A 20,989-nucleotide genomic window follows, 5' to 3' on the forward strand; every position below is an offset into this window, starting at 1 on the left:
GAGTTGGGAACCAGCCACAGGAACTGAGCAGGCTACTTCAATGATTTAGAACCATGTTTTCGTCCATACCTGCCCGTCCTAACACCACACTGGATTTAAAAATAAACCCAATACAAACAATAGGGGTACCCTTAGTGCTAATATGGATCCAGGGGTATAAAGTACTATTTATCAAACAAAGGGAGATCCACAAGCAAAACAATATTCATTGTCATTGGTTTGTAAAATGTGGTGAGATTGGAGAGAGGGTTTGGATGTGTGCCAAAAGGGTCACTAAGAACAGCAACAAAGTGCCAGTATACTTGGAGTCAGAGTTTTAATATATTTAAATTTGAAAAAAGAAACATATTTAAAAAAACAAACAAATAATTCAAAATCAAATTTTGTAAAAAGTATATACAAACAAAAAATACATGTATATTTACAAAACCAAATCTTTAGAACTGACGAATCACAGATAAAGAATAGTTAAATTAAAGTGGTCATAACAATCAAACAGGATTAACTCATTTATAAGAAGATGAACAATTCCCGCTTGAAGAGAAGGAGAAAACAAAGTCAGGTCAGGATACCGTTACATATGAATCCTATTATACTGTAGTCCTTTCATGGCTATAGACCTGCTTAATATTTGGACAAGTCTTCAAACTTATTAAAAATAAACCCTACAAGATCAACCAAAGACCAAGTCAATGCTGTTGAGAACGAAATAAAAAGTAAGTATGATGAGAGATTTCAACAAGTCAATAATATTTCCCTTTTGTTTTGGTTCTGAAACCCGATGGCAGCATTCGGGGTCTGTATGGACTCATCGTCGCAAGAGCTTTTCCACCGTTGATGCATATCCTATCCCCCTGTATAGAGGATCTGCTACATCGGATAAGGAAACGCCAAATTGATAACCATCATCAACTTAACCAAAGGGCATGGACAGATCCTGCTACGTATGGAAGAACGGGAGAAAACAGAATTTGCCACTCATAGAGCAATATAATCACTTAATCGTCCTCCCCTTTGGCTTGCATCAGGAACCTGCCACGTTTCAACTGCTTATGAATAAAATACTGCAAGGTCACCATCAGTATGCAGCAAATCTTCTAGGCCCAAATGCAAGCCAGCCTCAGGACCAATCAAAAGAAAATAATCAAGTTACTCACTGTAGTAACTACCTTACTCCTAGTCCATAGTCCCCTTTCCTCCATACTTATGGGGACATTCCTCCGTCCTGTGGGACTGGACCGGACCGGAGCACTTTGTAAAAAGCATCACATTTTCCAAAAATGTGTCCTTCCTATTTTTATGTGGAGTACCGCACGCGGCCGTAACATTGCCCTCCTTAGCTCCGCCCAGCGCATCGGCCATCAGTCCTTTTCCATCGCCAGGTCAGAGACCTTTAAGCAATAATAGAGGAACCTTATTAGAGGGGACGGCGGGCGGGAGTATGGAGGAAAGGGGACTATGGACTAGGAGTAAGGTAGTCACTACGGTGAGTAACTTTATTATACTCATACGTCCCGTCCCCTTACCTCCATACTTACCGGAGATTCCCAAGCACTCCTCACAGGAATTACGGGTGGATGGAAACTCCTTACTGAAACAGGTTCCTAAGCACAGCTTGACCGAAATGAGCATCAGCCCTGCAGCTCAGACCCAGACAGTAATGCTCACAAAAATCCGATTGGGAGGCCCACGTAGCTGCTTTCGCGATGGTCTCCCAGGGAACACATTTTTGGAAGGCATCAGCAGCCGCCTTGCCCCGCACCAGATGAGCAGGAATTCCCTTTGGGGCCCAAAGACCCTGAATGGTATACGCCTCAAATACAGGCCGCGATCTACTGGGAGATGGTCGCTTTTGGAGCCGGCTTTCCTTGCGGATTTCCGAAGCGCACAAAAAGCTGCGAAGAGTTCCTAAGCTCAGATGTTCTGTCCAGATAGAATTTAAGGACTCTTCTAACATCCAGGCAGTGCAGAACCCTTTTGGCCTCTGAGGCCGGGTCTGGGAAGAATACAGGCAATTCAATTGACCGATTCAGATGAAAATCAGTGACAATCATAGGAAGAAAGGCGGGATTCGTACGCAGGACAACTTCTGAAAAGTAAGGAATGGATGCTCCACCGACCTGGCCGGAAGCTCACTTACATGCCTTGCTGAAGTCACAGCAAGCAAAAAGGACACTTTCAAGGAAAGGTACTTAAAATCGACAGTAGCCATGGGCTCAAAAGGCTTATGACAAGGCCGTAAGGACCACATCCAATTCCTACCTGGGATGCAGACTGCGAACAGGAGGATAAAGATGCATCAGGCTCGCAAAGTGTCTTTTAATGACTGGATCAGACAGTGAAAAGGAGCACTGGTCAGTGGACAAATAAGCGGCAGCAGCCAATAAATATGTCTTGTAGGACAAGACATGAATGCCAGACTCTGCCAGATGTGAAACAAAAGACAGGACTATGTCGATAGTAGCCTGCCCGGGGTCCAGCTGCCTAGCCAAACACCATTAACAGAACCGTAGCCATTTACTTCTATACTGAGATCTTGTTGAGGGCTTCCTGGCCGCTTGAATAATGCACATGTTATCCGCAGACAAATTGAAGCGCTCTAAAGATCTGAACTCGGGCACCAGGCCGCCAAGCTGAACGATTGTGGGGATGGGTGCCCCAGCTGCTGATCGCTCTGGTGAAGCAGGTCGGGGACCAGCGGAAGCTTGAGCGGCGGGCACACCGATAGATGTTGAAGCTCCGAAAACCAAAACCTGGCCGGCCACCAAGGGGCTATGAACAGCAGGGAGCAATTCACTGTGTACCTCAGCTTGCAAAGCGCCCGATGAATCAGAGGAAGGGGCGGAAAAGCATAGGCCTTCATGTTTTGCCATGGAATTTCGAGAGCATCCCCCAGTGAGGAGGCTCAGAGCCCGTTTCTGGAGGCATACATGGGAAGCTTACTGTTTGTAGATGTCGCAAAGAGGTCCACTTCTGGAGTGCCCCAACAGCGAAAAATATCCGAGAGGATCTCTGTGTTCAATTTCCACTCGTACCCGACCACTGCTCGTTAACTGAGGGCATCTGCAGTGACATTCAGATGCCCCGGGATGTGAAAGATACCATGCTGAAAAGCCCATTCCCAAATCTGAATGGCAAGATTCACAAGAGGAGGAGACCTGGTACCCCCTGCTTGTTGATATAGATCATGGATACCGCATTGTCCGTGTGAACGCGGATCACCTTGTTGACAATGCCTGGTTTGAACGCTTTCAGCGGCAGAAATATCGCCAGGAGCTCCAGATAACTTATATGAAGCTGTCTGTCCTGTGGCGACCAAAGATCTGAAATTTGAAGAGGATCCAGCGTCACACCCCAAACCAGAAGGGAGGAATCCGTTGTGACAGTCAATAGTGGGCAAGGGTCCTGGAAGGGCGCGCCCACCGACAGATTGCTGAGACACGACCACCACAAGAGGTCCATCCTCATGAAAGGTGGAACCAGTATCATTTTGGAATCTGGATCCACTGCTTGAAGCCATGAGCTCCGGAGAGCCATCTGTGTCCACCTCATGTTGAGACGAGCAAGGGGAAGAGCCAGCACGCACAAAGCCATGAGGCCCAGAAGACTCTAGAACCACCAGGCCGACATGCTCCCCGACTGCATAAACACGTGGCTAACAGATCCACCATTCTGTCCCCCATCGGGTATACTCTGCAGTCGATCGTGTTCCAACGAAAACCCAGCAAAATCTAGTCCTGAAAGACCGTCAGAGGATTTCCGCCAGTTCACCGACAGCCCAGGTGGAACAGGAGCTCGAGGAGAGAATGAAGGTTGCTCGAGGCTTTCAGTGGACAGGGACTGCGCAGCAGCCAATCGTCCAAATACGGATACCCCATAGCCGAAGATAAGCTGTGATGACAGACATCTTCGTAAAGACACGCGGTGCTGAACTGAGACCAGACGAGCACACGAAACTGGAAATGCTCCTCCCCATGGAAAACCATAGGTATTTCCGATGCGGGCTCCAAATGAGGATATGCATATAAGCATCCTGAAGGTCCACCACGCTGAGCCAGTCGCCCTTCTGTGGAGGACTTTATCTGGCCGGGGTGATCATCTTGAATTTCTCTTTGGGGGGGAAAGGTCTAAGATGGTGCTTAGGCCAGACTGGTTGGGGTTGGGCATCGTGAACAGACGGGAGTAGAAGCCCTCCCCTTGCTCCCCTAGGGGAACGGGTTCCACCGCCTTGAGATCCAGAAGCTTCTGGACTTTGGCTCTGATGGAGGGCATCCCTGACTGCTGGAAGGGAGGATTGATGGGTGGGGTAGGGGGAAAGGGCAAGCAGAAGCCCGCCCGAGCGACGGACAAGACCCACTGGTCCTCGGTGATGGTCTGCCACGCCTCCCAGGGAGACACAATGCGCCCTCCCACCGGGGTCTCATTCGAGTGCCGAAAACTCTCATGTGGCATGCGTCTCAGAGGCGAGACCCCCAGATCCTGAGGAGGAGGCTGAGGACAGAGAAAACTTGCCTTGCTACGGATGCTGATGGGAGTTTCCCGCTGGAGGATCGACTGTCTTTCGATCTAGAAACCCCCGAAATCCAGAGGAAGGCCAAGGCTGCAAGGGCGTTCTCCGAGCCCCAAGAGGTGGTTTTACCAGAACAGATAAAGACCCAGCGGTCTGAGTGCTGTCCTTAGTTTTAGTCCGCTCTACATCCGTTGACAAATGGAACAGTTCTTTGCCGTCAAAAGGCAGGTCCAGAACTTTATCCTGAACCTCCTTGGAAAACTTTGTGGCATGAAGCCAAGCCTGACGAGGTATGGCCATACCAAGCAGGAGGCCCCGAGCATAGGTGTCGACATGATGCGCCGCAGCCTCAATCACATCCTACGCCAGGACTCTGGCATCTGAGAAGCCAGCCTTAAAATCGTCCAGCTTGTCCGCAGGAATGAACCTCAAATTCCGACAGACCTTTCCATATTTTCATATTCGCCCCCGCTAAAATGAGCTCTGCGTTCGCCTGGCGCAACTGCAGGGCCGAATTAGCAAAGATCTTTGTTAGGCAGAAACCTGTGCAGGTCCCACTGGGACCACTGCAAAAGATTTAAGACTACAGGTGGTTGGCAGTAAACCCACTTGGTAGCAGTCTGTACCACAGAGATTCACTTGGTAGCTGTGGCTGAGCAGTCAGACTTCCCTCAAGAAGAGTTAGGCAGTATAGAGAGTATTCACAATAGGTCAAGAGCACACAATAGAACAAATAAACACTGACCAGGGCTTGGCGCAAAAGAGATATATAATTATTTATTTAAAACCACATCTAGAAAAACACACAGGCACTAATAGTAAGCAATTCAAAAACATGGTCACTAAAAGATATACACTCCCTTAAAAGAATATTAGACAAGTCTTAAGTAAAGCCCCACTTATTTTCAGACAGTGGTGAGCGCTTAACGTAGATGGCACTCTAATAATTCGTTTTTAAAAAAGGGAGAGAAAAGCAGAGAACAACTTGAAACAGATCCCAACACTTTTACCAGAACAGAACAAGAGGGGAAGGCAAAGTAACACCGTGAATTCAGAGTCAGTAGGCTGGATCCACTTTAAGAGGATCGGAACAAAATGTGTCCAAGGTCACACGGTTGCAGTGCACAAAAGTCTTGTAATGGTTCAAAAAGGAGTTGAATCAAAGAAAGGGACCAGTTAGAGGGTCAAGGCGGCCAGCCCAGTCCAGAAGGTTAAGGAGTTATTATTACCTTGTTGCAATCTTTAGAAAGGGAGGCCTGACGGACACGGTACCTTAAAGTGGTGAGAATGCTCCAGCGGGGGCAGTTGTTCCTGGCAGCGGATGCAAGTCGGTGCTTCGTCCGGGGGAAGAGAGGAGTCTGTTGCACTGCCAGGGAAGAAACCAGCCGCAGAGTTTCTCAGGTACAAGGAGCGGTCCGGTGATTCACGGTTCAGTGGCGAGTGGCTATCCGGCTGCCGGGGTGCTTGGCACGGGCAGTTCGACCACAAACCGGGCTGGGGTGCGAAGAAAGGTAAACTGGTTGTGCCCACCAGGGGAAGAAGCCTCTCCAGCCGGGAGGTCTGTCGTCGGGAAGTGGCGAGTCGGTTCTGCAGGGCTCCACCGGTGGCGTCGTCGTGGTAGGTCGGCTCAGCTTCTCCCTCGTCGGATTCTCAGGTCATGTGGCGACTTCTGAAGTTCCAGTCCCCAAAGCCCTGCTTTTATGCAGCATACCCTCATTCACTCAGCCTAGCTGTCAAACAAACATGCTAAGTGGTCACCACTTGAGTGCGACTTGAGTTACCAAGGTAACTCAGTCCAGGATGCCTAAACCCCCTCCCACACCCCCTGTGGTACCCAGAAAGAGTGGCACCACTTTTGGAGGCTTCTGTGGAGAAACCCGCCAAAAAGTGGAACAACGGGCTCGACTTGGGTTGGAGTCACAGAAGAGAACATAAACGCCATTTTGGAATCGAGTCTTAGCAAAAAATACCAACCGGAGAATTAATATTAATTAAATAAACCGGCGGTATGTTCGTGGCTATGAGAATTAAATAATTAAAGTTGCTAGCCTCCAACAATGGGAAAATCCCATAGGGAAATATTCGCGGTCGAATATAAAAAGTAGTTTCCACTGCCAACAGCCAAAACTCGATCAGGGGGGGCGGAGACGTGCCCCCTCGACTAACAGACCCCGGGGAAATCGAATTGCCCCGACCAGTACGTCCACAATATGATGGTTTGTACTGGTTTCGGTTAATAATTTGGGACTAGTAAAGCCAATGGTGACTTTACATGCCCTGGGAGACAGTAGTCAGTCCCAGGGTATGGAGTCTATGGTGGGGTGCCTGTGTTACTGCACGGAGGGTGCTGTGTAACACACAGGAAAAACACATGAGACCCTATGGAGTAAAGGACCCCATAGCCCATAAAACACATTACCAGTCAAAGGAATACCATTTTTCATGTCCAAGAGTGGGAGAAAGAGAGTCTCACTCTTGGCAGGAGGAAAAACAAACTCCAGAAATCCAGCAAAGCTGCTGGGGGACTCACTAGGTTAGGAAATTCAGCCTAAAGAGAGAATTCTCCCTAACAATCTTCCTCCCCAAAGAGTCAAGTAGCTTTTAGCCTCAACCTGAGCCGCCGCTGTAGAGGACGCTGAAGCCTGTCTGGATTGTAACGTGGCAGCCGCCACCACTGAGGAGGAAGGAAGCGGGCAAGACGCTAAGGCTACCTATAAAGCCTATAACGAGCGTCAATCGTTTTGTTAACGTGCAGTCCAGAGTGTGGCTTATCCCAAACCTTGCGAACCTCAGCCAAAACGTCCTTCTGGAAGAACAAGCTGGTGCGCTCCTGCGGAGACAAGGTGAACACCCCCGAAAGCACACCTCCTTGCGGAGGAGGTGCCTCAGATACTGGAACATCCAGAAGAGTCATGTCCAGTACCCGGTCACGGAACGCCATAACAGAGCAGGGCTGGTCATCGCCATCCTGATCCCCTTGCGTGTCATCCAACGCGTCTGGATCAACCTGCGTCACATCTGGCTCCGCCAAACACTTGTCTATTGGAGACAAGGGGGGGCAGAAGGGTTGGAGGTGGGCCAACTGGTAGAGGTGGGACAGCTGCCGGAACAACCGGCGATGCGACAGGAGCCATCGGCACAGAATTCAGCTGAGGAGGGCAGATTTCCTTAAAAAGACCTCTGAAATATTCCTTCATGGGGTCAGAGTGCATGAGCTTCTGAAATTTTCCAAAGAAGGCATCCTCCGCCGAAGGCTTAGACACTGTGGCAGGCGGAGGCGTCTCATGAGAGGACTAGCTCCAGGGCCACAAGGGAGAGGGCTGCCAAGAGGGGCCCTCACCAGCCGGGTTGACATAGATCAATGGCGCAGACGCCGCAGGGAGCGAGACGGGGTGCTGTAATGGAATCCGAGAGTTCCAGTCATAAACGGGACGAAACGGTGCACAAGAAAAACACTGTTCACCTGAACCAAATGCTCCCAACGCAGATGGTGTAGATGTAAGGGAAGAGTCTATAAAATAAGGCAGGGAACCCTCTTTTTTTCTAAGGGGGCTTGACTCCAGAGGGTAAGGCAACAATTAGGAAAGTAATCGGAGTCAACAGCTACCCTAGTCATTGACGCTTTCAGTAGGAAGAAGATCACAGTGGGGCTAACTTAACACATATCAGTTAGCTCATAACATAAACACCAAAAGATCAAGATATCTTTTTCAAACATTAAAGAATGCGATTTATTAGATTTACACAATTAAAAACCTTTACAAGAGTCAAAAGGTAAAGTATTCCATCCTTGGCACAAGAAAACCAATAAGTTTGTACAAAGTTATGCAGTAATTATACGCATGGGTGGGTTAGTACAACAATGGTGATTATGATTACATATACTGCCAATGTTATGGCAGTATGAAAACTTGTCGACACACACAAAGTTCAGGTGTTTCTGGTACGGTGAGTAGATGGAAAAACCAGCAGAGAAGGTTGTGGAAACTGCTGGTAGTTTCACCGGACTGTCTTCAGGACTGGGGGATTTATTTCAAAAAGAAAACACGAAGTGGTTGGTGAAGTGCCAGGCTCCTAGGGTAGTTGAGGCGTCATGACTAACATGGTATATTTTGTATAGGGCCACAATCTGGGTGAGTCTCAGGCCGGTGGATTTTGTCCAAAATTTGGACAGAAGGTCTCTGGTCTGTTTCACAAATGAGTCCCAGGTTGTTAGAGATGAGAGTTGATTTCTATCTAGGATGCTGGGTAACCGCGGTCTGTCATGGTTAGTATGTTTTTGTAAGTGGCAATTTGTTTCCCCTTTTTTCCTGACCGATGGACTTTCGGCAGAAAAATGTGAGGCACTTCCTACTGAAAGCGTCAATGACTAGGGTAGCTGTTGACTCCGATGTAAGGGAAGAGTCCAAAATGGCTGCCGTAGTTCACGCGGGAACGGGTGCCATTTTGTCACCTGAGGAGAACTGCGTTACATGTGAGTGAGGCAGGGGTCTCCACAGACAGGTCAGGGGTCTTGACTTTAGCCTTGACACAAGGAACCTCGGCAGAGCCGGTACTGTGTGGCCTAGGATGTTTCTGAGATACTAATAGCCAAATTAGCCTCTGAAAGAGGAACCTCAGCCACACTGGTAACAGAGGAATTACAGTCAGCGACCTCACTCTGTGCCCCCTCAACAGAACCGGTATCACCACTAGAGCGGGACCGGTGAGGAACCCACCTCACCGACAAGACCTTAACAGGCCTCTCAGTTCTGTCGGTCACCGTGGCCTCTGAGAGGAACCTCGGACTAGAGCCCGGTAACAGCTCCCTCACGAGGGGCCTCGAACCTTGGTTCGGTACAGAAAGCCTCAATCAAGGCCTCGGGGCACGCCCCGGTGTCTGTATGGGAAGCTACAGACAATGAGACCTCGAAACAAGCTCCGGTACCCGCCGTCTCAGTAGAACTGGGCTGCTGAATAGCCCCCACAGGAGGGGCCTCTGATTGCAATCTGTTGCAGGCCCCTTACGGAGGCCCTCAGAGAAAACTCTGGTACTTTTCTTAGACCTGGAAGGCACCTCAGGGGAAACCTTGGTAACAAGTTTTTAAAGCCCCTCCCGGACCAGGAAGACCCCAGGAAGGAGTCCCCCGGTCGGGGTGCCCTAAAAAACGAAAGAACTTACCGGGCGTCTCTTCTTCTCGTCGAGAAACTCTCGAAAATGCAGAGGAGGGACGCACTGAAACACCTCCTACCACCGCTCCAGACGATGAAGTGCCCGGACCGAAAGGGAATCGCAGTAGAAGCACGAGTCCCACCGGTGGTCAGGACCCAAACACTAAACAAAGAGGATGGGGATCCGCCCTAGCAAAGCGCCGTTTGCAGGAAGAAAAAAGGAAAATCTAACCAATACGGCATAGACAGACTACCACGCAACCACTAAGCCGGAGCAGGAGAGAAGGACACTGGAAGGAAAAAAAATCTTCCCAAGATGCAAGTGCGGAGAAAAGGACAGATGGGCAATGCGCTGGGCAGAGCTAAGGAGGGTGGGGTTATGGCCGTGTGCGGTACCCCGCGTAAAAAGAGGAAGGACACATTTTTGAAAAATGTGATGCTTTTGTCCCCATAAGTATGGAGGAAAGGGGACGGGACGTAGGAGTACGACAGTAGTGGTCTTCCTTGCCAAATATCTGGGATACTTGATGGGAAGCAGTGCTCAGACCACAGCAAGAAAAGGCAAAGGCCTTCCATTGCATTAAGTTTCTTCTGCAGCAGGTTTGCTCTTTCTGGGCTTTGTCGGATATTACAGATGTTTCATTCCATATTTTGCCTAGTCTGTCGCTCCCCTTACAGACCTAGTGAAAAACCACCCAGCGATACCCTAGGCCGATAAGGTGGGCCAGGGCCAAACAAGCCTTTGAATTATTGAAGGCAGATCTGGATGCCCATGCGACATTACAATGTCCAGATTTCCAAGAACTGTTCTTTCTATACATGGACATATCCAGCACAAGGCATACGCTGTACTGTTCAAGGGTCTTGGAATTAGGGAGCGTCCTGTCCTCCTCATCCGTTGGAAGCCCTTATCGCATGAATCCGAACATGACATGCTCAAAAAGGTCAAGTGGGCCATCAAACAGTTGCAATATTCTCTCTTCAGATAACAGTTCACCTTGGTTATGGACCATGCTCCCTTGATTTGGTTTTGCCATACAGGGATACAAATCTGCGCAGCCTGCAACAGTTTATGGCCCTACAACCATTCTCCTTTACTCCAAACATACATCCTGGGACATCTGTTTATACAAGCTGATTTACTGTCCAGGCCGGTTCCCCAGACCGATCGTCCACGCATGACAGTATGTGAGGATTCACAAGCCACTGAACCCGGCAATGACAAGAACCACCATGGAGGAAGAGGCGTTTTACTTGCAGAAGGAGAACGGTCCCACTGAGGCCCCAGTCAAGAAAGAACTCTACAGCCAAGGAACCACCCGAGGGCTGAGAAGCTGAGGCAAACGAGCAGCATATGAAGAGGAGCCGGAGAGCTCAAAACACATTAAAAGATTCTAGAGGACGGCAGCATCCACAGCTATTCTTCCAGCTCTCTGGTTTCAGAGACCAAAGCATGGCTTTCTGTGGTAGCAGAAGCAGCAAACTAGAATGGGGAAACAGGAGGCAGCGGAACCCAGACCGAGGAGAAACAGATTATGAAGGGCAGAGTGTGCACAGAAAGAGGGCATCAAACAACCAATCAGATGGCAGGGCAGGGATATAAATGTATGCCACTCTGACAGTTGCTTCTTCCATCTTGTAGACACAAATAGACGAAGAAGTCTGTGATTGGGCTAGGGCTGGGCGATCTGGACCAAAAGTCTATCTCGATATTTTTGGGCTGAATGGTGATATACGATATATATCGCAATATTGTTTATGTGGGTTAAATGCTAAGTTGTAAGCCACCAACTGCATGTCAGATGTCACAAACACCTTTATAAGAAAAAGCTAGTCTGCCCAACAATCCCAACACAAACACCTCACTGGACCCTCAACCCCATACTTGTCCTCCTTTCTTCTTTTCCCCAGTCACCCCTAACGAAGGAGAACATGATCTGCAGCCTAAAACCGTCAAGGTGTCAGGGGAACATCTGCCCAGCCCAGATTATCAAGCAAGGCGCTAAAGACCTAATCCCCTTCATCGTCACCATCAACACCTCATTCAATTCTGGCTCAGAACCTACCAGCCTCAAGCTTAGTTTAGTTTGTTTATTTGTAAAACGCAGCCAAACCCTCAGGAAGCTGGGCGCATTAATCTTGTGGAGAACATAGTTACATAACGTTGCACGAAAAAGGTACATACATTCAGTGGTACATAAAAAGAGTACAGCAGGTGACACGATGCAGGTACAATAGATAATATAGGACCGGGTTACATGGTGGTCCAGTTCAATTATAAGCTAAATTGTATGGTACTGAGTAGAGGTGTAAAGGAGCATAGTCGACGAGTAGGCAGGTAACATTTTGTTAGACAGAGAGCCAGGATTTCACCATGGCTCTGAAAGGCCAGAAGGAAGCTTCAGATCTGATAAAGGGAGCGCGTTCCAACATTGTGCAGCGAGAACAGGGAAACTAGATCCTCCTGCTGGGGGCATGATCCAAGGAGGTTTGGGTCATGCCCCTCCTTAAAATTCCCACTTTAGATCCCAACACCCGACCATTTATAGGCCCATCACTGCTGTCCCGTTGCTCCTAAAAATACTGGATAGGAGTAGCCATCTACAAATCCAAAAACATTTGGAAGACAACAACCTTCTCGGTCTTCGCCAATTTGGCTTCAGACCGAGACGCGGCACGGAAACCACCCTCTTGGACAAATCCAAATGGATGAATCTAAAGACAAAATCGAATTGCCCATTCTCCCGTTAGATCTCTCTGCAGCATTTGATCTCACACCTAACTTCAGCTGCTGCCTTCTCCCCAAAAGCCTCAAACTGGATCCACTCCATATCAAACCGAACCAGAGTCTTTGCACAGTCAGCCTCAGCCGAACCTATCCCTATTTCCTATGGAGTACCCCGGGGCTCCAGCATCTCCCCGGAGCTCTACAACATATTCACAAAGCTTTGCTTTGACCGTCTTGACAACATGGGTCTCACCTATACGAATTACGCTGATGACACCAAGGTTCTCATCACGTTCACCGGTTGCTATGAAGATGACGCTAAATTGATAAATTATATCTACCGGGAAATACAAGCCTGGATGGCTTCACATAATCTTGTGTCCCAATGACAAGACAGAGCTTTTGATCATTGGGACCCAGACACGCCTGAACAAATTGAACTATCGTTACTCCTCCTTCAACATTGACAGTAACATTATCAAGGTTGCTAAGAAGTCTAGACCCTAGTAGTCTATTTAGACTCTACCATATCACTCAAAAGACAAGAGAGCGCGATTGCCGCCACAACTGCCGCCACAACTGCCTACACTAATAAACTCATCAACCCCCACTCACCCTTTGGCTGACTCTCACCCTGACACAGCACTCTCCATGCTCCACTCTGCTATATCTGATACTATTGATATCTTTGCCCCTGCCATGAGGATCCGAGAGGAAATGGCGTGCTTCTTGTACATCCTGGCAAACTGGCCTGCCGCCTGCTCCAAAGGCAATACCGACTCTGTCCTCACCAAGAAGAGAGCTCATATCCAAGCCCGCGTCTCCGCGGCAGCTAACAACTCAGCTGAACTCTTTAAAATCTGCAAGGAACTGGCCAATCCTGCTGCAGTCTCTACCTCTCCTGTCCCTTCCCAGGCCCTCTGCACGGCACTGGCTTCTCACTTCATCTCTAAAACTCAGGGCATTCTGTCCTCACTCTCCTCCTCTCCCCCCTCCAGCTCTTTGCTCTTCCTCTGGCCTTTCTTCGGCCACCCCACCTCCCTCCATCTCTGCCTTTCCCCTGTTCTCCACCGATGAAATTTCTAGACAAGTCTGATCTATGAAAGTCTCATCAAGACAGGTTCAGCCCTGTTCCTCTAAAACCATCAAGGACCACATTGAGATCCTGGCTCCTGCCCTGGCTGACTTCTGCAACCACTCCTTCACCACTGGAGTCTTCCCATCCCCCCTGAAGCACTCCCTTGTGCACCCTCTTCTTAGGAAACCCTCTGCTGACCCCTCTTGCCCGGCTAACTATTCCCAATTTCCACTCACTTACTTCCTGGGCAAGCTCCTGGAGAAATTGGCCATCTCCCAGCTTAATCTCCACACTGAATCTGTTGGCTGCCTTCATGACCATCAGTCTTGCTTCAGAGCTGCCAAAAGCATGGAAACTGCTCTCCAACCTTGACTCTATCACCCCCGTATCCTCATCTTGCTTGATCTCTCTTCTGCCTTTGACACTGTCAACCATGCCACCCTGCTAAATTGTCTCCGTGATAACCTTGGTATCACCGGTCAGCCACTGGCGTGGCTGACTTCCGTCCTCTCTGACCGACCCTCCCAGGTCCAACTTGGGTCCTTCCTCTCAGCTATCTTTTTCTCTACCTGTGGTGTCCCCCAGGTGTCTAACCTCTCTCCCTGGCTTTTTCAACCTCTACCCGGCACTTCTTGCCCACCGCATTGCCGCTTTCTGCCCCAACTTTCAGTGCTTTGCAGATGACACTCCGCTCATCTTCAGGCTACCTTCAGCCTCCTCTTCTCCTTCCCTCATGTCCGACTGTCTGACTGCTATCCAGGAGTGGTGTGCCGCAAATGACCTCTGCCTTAATGCCAGTAAGACAGATTCTCCTTATAGGCACACCCACTCCCTCCTTTCCTGTAACACTCTGGTCGGCCTCCCTTGGCCCCCCTCCTGCTCCCACCTGTGTGGCAAAAAACCTCTAGGTCATCTTCGACTCCACACTCTCCTTCTCTCCTCACATCTCTGACGTCTCCAAGAAGTCACACTACCAACTCCACCTCCTCAGAGGTATTCTTCCTTTCCTCTCCTTCCCCCAGAAGCTCACTGTCTCCAACGCCCCGTCGATTTTTGGGCCAATGCCCTTCCAGCTGCACGCCTGCACTGCCTCCCTGGCAACCCCTGCACCTGAGGACTGTGTCTGCATCCCCAGTGTCCCCCCACCTGCACTTGCCACCAGCTGGCCATTCTTTTATTCATCTTGTTATTTATTATCCCATGTACTGCACTTTCCCTCCCCCTGCCCCCCTGCACTTTCCGTTCTCCCCTTCACCTGCACTTGCTCGATCTGAATGACACCTGGCCTAGTAGGATCGTTGTCCATCTTCCCTCCGTTCCCCCTCCCTTGCCTCGTCGCACCTTGAAACACTTGTGTATAGGCGCTTTATAAATGCCATATCATATCATGCAAATCCAACTCGTCCTTGAACAGTTGCATCACTCTAGCTAGAGTGTTATCCAAGTTGGACTACTGTAACTCTCTATTCTTAGGGTACTCAGAACGTAACCTGAATAGACTACAGGTCCTTCAGAATAACACCCTGAGAACTGCTCTAAACATACCCAGGTACCACCACATATCAAGCATCAGACGAGACTCCCATTGGCTCCCGATTCGCGAGAGGATCCTGCTCTGCACGCTAGCTATCACAGATAAATGCCTGCACAATACTGCCCCTAAATACCTTGCAGTGAAATTCACTAGAACTCAATCAGCCAGACCCACCAGATCCAACTACACATCGCCCGAGTATCCCCAGGTTTAACCTAAAAACCGCTGGAGGAGCTATCTTCAAAAGTTCAAGCTGCCAAATGCTGGACCTCTCTTCCACTTATGATCAGAACCGAACAATCCTTCTGGCCCTTCAAACGCAAAGTAAAGAACTGGCTTACCGATAAGGCCACTTAATCAGCCTATGCCATATGCCTGTGTCTCACAACTGTAACTTCCGCTAATTGCACTTACTTGTATTCACTTGTCCACTGACTACTCTGTAACTTTGAGTCGGCTTGTCACAACTGTGTTCTCTCTGTTTCTTACCACGGTTTTGTATTTTTGTAACCATGTACCAAGTTCATGCGCCCAGTTACCTGAGGGTTAGGCACACTTTATAAATAAACTACAATGCAAATGTAGGGTTCCTGTTGAACACCACACAGGTGTGCAAATATCAAAATGTGAATAAAAAGATCTTAGTATATGTAATTTCTATACATGTATATAGCTCGATGTTAACAATATTGTCCCACCCCATTTTAATTTTTATATCTCCAAAATTTGATACGTCACCCATCCCTACCAAGGGAGAGGACGCGCCCAGACATCTTTGGGAGCCAACACAGAAAAGGACCGGTGGAAGCCTTCATTGCCTGAAACCCTTACTGTAGAGGCTCAGTAACGATGAATAAATGGTTACAGTTCGGAAAGTGTGATAATAAAGAGTCAAGTAAACAACAACTACCACGTCTAGTCAGTCAACTTACAATTGTAGCACACCCAAACACACCCAGGCCAGTATCCCCCTCAACAAACCTCTACAGCCCACACCGCAACCTCAACAAACCTCTACAGCCCACATCACAATCCCTTTCATCGCTGTTACATTTCCCCGCCAACTGTGAATGTGAACTATTACTCAGCTACCCTAAATGGTAAAGCAGGGCAGTATTAAAATGCTATTTCGCAAAGACTGGCCCCGTAACAATAGAATATGGGCTCATTGGCCCTGTACCCATCAACAAACAGCTCTCTTTTGCTTCCCATAGATAGCCTTGCTCTAAATGATTCATAAAAGAAAATCTTTTTTCCTGACCCAAAAGTCCTACGCACTTTCGAAAGTACAACTAAAACACACCCAAGTTAAATACTTGCCTGCACCGGAGCACTAAATATACCAGACATGGATTCAGAGTGCCCAGAGAGCTGGGAAACATGCATGCTACAGTTGCAAGATGGGCAAATTAGGCACTCACTGGTTGAAAGCATAACTGCAGCAGTTGTCAGACGACCTGAATGTTGCAAAGACATATGATTAGCAGATACTGACCGAGTCTTCATGTTCAGGATGCCGTTCTCAAACTCCATGTCTAGTTTGTACATGCTGTAGTCATGCCTTTTCTGGAAGAAGTTGGGGATCTGGTGAAGGAAAGCAGAAGGTTGTGTTACTGCACAGACTATGCCTCTTGCACAGGGACAATCCAGAAGGAAGCAGGCGTGTAAATATCCATGAAATATTTCTAGAAAGGACTCGCAGACAGCAGCGCTTCAGGGGTGTACAGCATTATAATGGTTGCATTGTGTGCCAATGAGAGAGAACATTAACTGCACTGTAGCAGCTGAAACAAGCACTGGCAGTGCCAACAGGAAAAGGCACTTACCAGGCACTGCCGTAGTGGTATAAACTGGCTATTGATGGTAGCAGGTGCAAAATGGTGAGAGTACCTGGGCATCTAATAGCAGTGCCTGGCAAAAGCAAAATACACAAGCCACAACTGTTGGATTTGCCAATGCTTGTTTTTCGCAGGACTTCAGTGTTTTTAAAAATCCAGTGGCTGAAGGCAGACTTGGTTAAGACTTACACACCAGTAGCGTGTTTAAAACTCCAATCAAGTCATTAGCTCGCAGAAGACTGCTTTGAGAAAACACTGGCAGACACTTCCTTGTGCAAAGTTGGATGGTAAGCCTTGATTAAAGAGCTCAAAGAGTTCCCATTAGGAGGTGTTTTTGGGGGAGGAGGAGGAACTGGGTGGGAATGGCCATAGGGATTAGCATGGCCATTGACAGTAAATGGGAGTGCAAATAACCAAACAATCCCTACAATCGTTGTGTCCCTCCTCATATGCCGTCTCTCTATTCCCGTACTCCAATGCAATAGTTTTGGCTTATAGTTGGCACCAATAGCCCAAGCTAAAAATGCTCAAAATGCAGGTTATTCAAGGATTGTATGATTTGCTGCAGCATGCTCTTGTGCCATATTCTCCCATTACCCCCATGCCACCCCACCGCACCCCAGACAGGCCGGCCTAGGGTAGGAATCGGATTGAACAATGCCAGCATCCACCCACTTCCCTTAAAATTCACTGCTACCCCGCTCTACGCTCCCGTTCCTCAGTGTGCCTCGCCTACAGGCCTCCCAGCCCCCCTCACTAGCTCACCTACAGGCCTCCCAGCCCCCCTCACTAGCTCACCTACAGGCCTCCCAGCCCCCCCCCTCACTAAGCCGCTCACCTACAGGCCTCCCAGCACCGCCCTCACTAGGCCGCTCACCTACAGGCCTCCCAGCCCCGCCCTCACTAGGCCGCTCACCTACAGGCCTCCCAGCCCCGCCCTCACTAGGCCGCTCACCTACAGGCCTCCCAGCCCCGCCCTCACTAGGCCGCTCACCTACAGGCCTCCCAGCCCCGCCCTCACTAGGCCGCTCACCTACAGGCCTCCCAGCCCCGCCCTCACTAGGCCGCTCACCTACAGGCCTCCCAGCTCCCCCCTCACTAGGCCGCTCACCTACAGGCCTCCCAGCCCCCCCTCACTAGGCCGCTCACCTACAGGCCTCCCAGCCCCCCCTCACTAGGCCGCTCACCTACAGGCCTCCCAGCCCCCCCCCTCACTAGGCCGCTCACCTACAGGCCTCCCAGCCCCCCCCTCACTAGCTCACCTACAGGCCTCCCAGCCCCCCCCCTCACTAGCTCACCTACAGGCCTCCCAGCCCCCCCTCACTAGGCCGCTCACCTACAGGCCTCCCAGCCCCCCCCTCACTAGGCCGCTCACCTACAGGCCTCCCAGCCCCCCTCACTAGGCCGCTCACCTACAGGCCTCCCAGCCCCCCTCACTAGGCCGCTCGCCTACAGGCCTCCCAGCCCCCCCTCACTAGGCCGCTCGCCTACAGGCCTCCCAGCCCCCCTACCTCACTAGGCCGCTCGCCTACAGGCCGCCCAGCCCCCCTACCTCACTAGGCCACTCGCCTACAGGCCGCCCAGCCCTCCTACCTCACTAGGCCGCTCACCTACAGGCCGCCCAGCCCCCCTACCTCACTAGGCCGCTCACCTACAGGCCTGCCAGCCCCACTCACTAGGCTGCTCACCTACAGGCCTGCCAGCCCCACTCACTAGGCTGCTCACCTACAGGCCTCCCAGCCCCACTCACTAGGCTTCTCACCTACAGGCCTCCCAGGCCCCCTCAATAGCTCACCTACAGGCCTCCCAGCCCCCCTCACTAGGCCGCTCACCTACAGGCCTCCCAGCCCCACTCACTAGGCTGCTCACCTACAGGCCTCCCAGCCCCACTCACTAGGCTGCTCACCTACAGGCCTGCCAGCCCCACTCACTAGGCTGCTCACCTACAGGCCTGCCAGCCCCACTCACTAGGCTGCTCACCTACAGGCCTGCCAGCCCCACTCACTAGGCTGCTCACCTACAGGCCTCCCAGCCTCACTCACTAGGCTTCTCACCTACAGGCCTCCCAGCCCCCCTCACTAGGCTTCTCACCTACAGGCCTCCCAGCCCCCCTCACTAGGCTTCTCGCCTACAGGCCTCCCAGCCCCCCCTCACTAGGCTTCTCGCCTACAGGCCTCCCAGCCCCACTCACTAGGCTTCTAGCCTACAGGCCTCCCAGCCACCCTCACTAGCTCACTTACAGGCCTCCCAGCCCCACTCACTAGGCTTCTCACCTACAGGCCTCCCAGCCCTCCCCCCCCCTCACTAGGCTTCTCACCAACAGGCCTCTCAGGCCCACTCACTAGGCTTCTCGCCTACAGGCCTCCCAGGCCCACTCACTAAGCTAAGATCAGAGGGTGTCCAGGTAGCCAGTGCAGTTCCGGTTACAGCCAGGTCAGCAGAGGAGAGGGGGGAGAGAAAGCAGAAGCAAAGAGAAAGGTTTTGAGGTGCTTCCGGAACCGGAGATGTTCTCCTCAAGTTTAAGGGAGGCTGTTCCAGAGGGAGGCACCAGCCGAAAGAGATCTACCACCAACGCATTGCTTGGAGAAGCAACTGACACCGAGGGAGTTGGAGGCGGATGAGTGAACAGCTCGAGAAGGGAGATATTAAGGAACTAAATATCATCCGTGACCTGGCCAAATATTTATTCATTTAAATATGATAATGTTATGGAGTTTCATGCCTGCGTAGACTCCTTTGAGAAGATAATCCCACAGCAGTTAGGGAGGGTGGACAGGGGTCGTCAAACAGACCATTGCGCAAGACGGGTAGATGCCAGTAAGGCAGAGGTCATCGGACAAATGAAGTATCTTCTGTAGGTCCCTTTTGAGGAGAGATACATGTGTTAGAAAGGCTGCAATGCCAGAGATTACGGACCCAGACTGGTTGCAGAGGATCTACGTGATCACTGTGACGCCTGTAACTGCGCTGACAAAACGGTTGATGCCAATTACGGCTTGGCGCAGTGAATGGATAGATCACTGTGCCCGCATAAAGCTTTCCAAGCCCCCCCCCCACCCGCACCCTTCTATCCCTGTGGCGTCAGCTCCTCCCACTAACGTGGGTTACAGCTCACGCCACAGGGTGCTTTTCTCTTCTTTTTCTCTTGTCTCCCACTTACAAAAATGTTAAGCGGGGGGACACCCCTGCATCCCCCCACACCCCTCCCCCTTGACTCCCGTTATGGCGCCCGTGCAGACTGGGGGAGGGGGGGTGGGGGGGGGACACACCCCCGCAACCCCAGGTCTGCTTGGGCGCAGTAAATGTCACCCTCATTTTGTGCGCCCCCCAAAGTCGCAGTGACTGTGGGGGAGCACAAATGAGGGGGACATTTTGGTACGATTCTGTTGCAGACTGAAGAAACATGGTTTTTGTGAATAAACTGGAAAGATCTGAGCCGAGAGAAGCCCTCCAGAACAAAGTTTTGGATTGGTTACATTCTAAAGCTGGGGGGAGCTGTATTCGAGAAAGTTTGGTTGTAGAGGTGCACTCGTAGGTTGTAATTAAAATCAAACGTATTAATAAAGATCTGAAAACTATGGTGCTGCCCTGTTGAGATCTAAGCTACTAGATCCAAACAATGAAAGAAAGGGAATGGTATATCCAGGAGCTGTATTAGAACCCAGGATCTTAGACTTTTGCAGAGGGTCCAAGTCAAGGATCTTGATGAATGGCCCAGACTGTATGGTCATTGCCTGTGGCCGTAGTAATCACCCACTCTTGCCGAGCTCCTAGAAAAAATTGGGAAAGCAGTCATCCACCACGAGTTTAAGAAGTGTAATGAACTGATCTGTTGTGCATTTGTTTTATTTTGCGTTATCTGTTTGTACTTCTTGTGCGTTATAAGTGTGTTTTATACTGTAGCAGTGTTTTTTTGTATACAAAAACGAAAATCAAACTATCAGACGGCTGCTCCCAAATTATTAAAAGAAACAGCATTTCATTCTAAAATGAGTAGGCCAAGTCATATACATCTCCCCGCGTCTAAATTAGTCCCAAATGGCCAAGAACAAAACCCGGCATTATTTACCCTTTGCTCAAGGTTCTGCAAATGAGTGAAGGAGCCTCCAGTTAAAAAGTCATGCAAGCATGATCTGCTCCAGCCTCGGGA

At 50.1% G+C, this 20,989-nt stretch overlaps 1 protein-coding gene across 1 annotated transcript in view; it reads right to left on the bottom strand.

Annotated features, from left to right (window-relative positions):
- The window catches only part of C13H6orf136 (chromosome 13 C6orf136 homolog), a 201,843-nt gene that overhangs the window by 146,779 nt on the left and 34,075 nt on the right, over positions 1 to 20,989 (bottom strand). Inside the window, exon 3 of the mRNA XM_069635325.1 lies at positions 16,497 to 16,585. Within this exon, the coding sequence (XP_069491426.1) occupies positions 16,497 to 16,585 (89 nt within the window). The remainder of the gene's footprint in view (positions 1 to 16,496; positions 16,586 to 20,989) is intronic.

The sequence above is a fragment of the Ambystoma mexicanum genome, chromosome 13 (genome assembly GCF_040938575.1).
Source record: "Ambystoma mexicanum isolate Mex_15411 chromosome 13, UKY_AmexF1_1, whole genome shotgun sequence".
NCBI classification, from domain to species: domain Eukaryota; kingdom Metazoa; phylum Chordata; class Amphibia; order Caudata; family Ambystomatidae; genus Ambystoma; species Ambystoma mexicanum.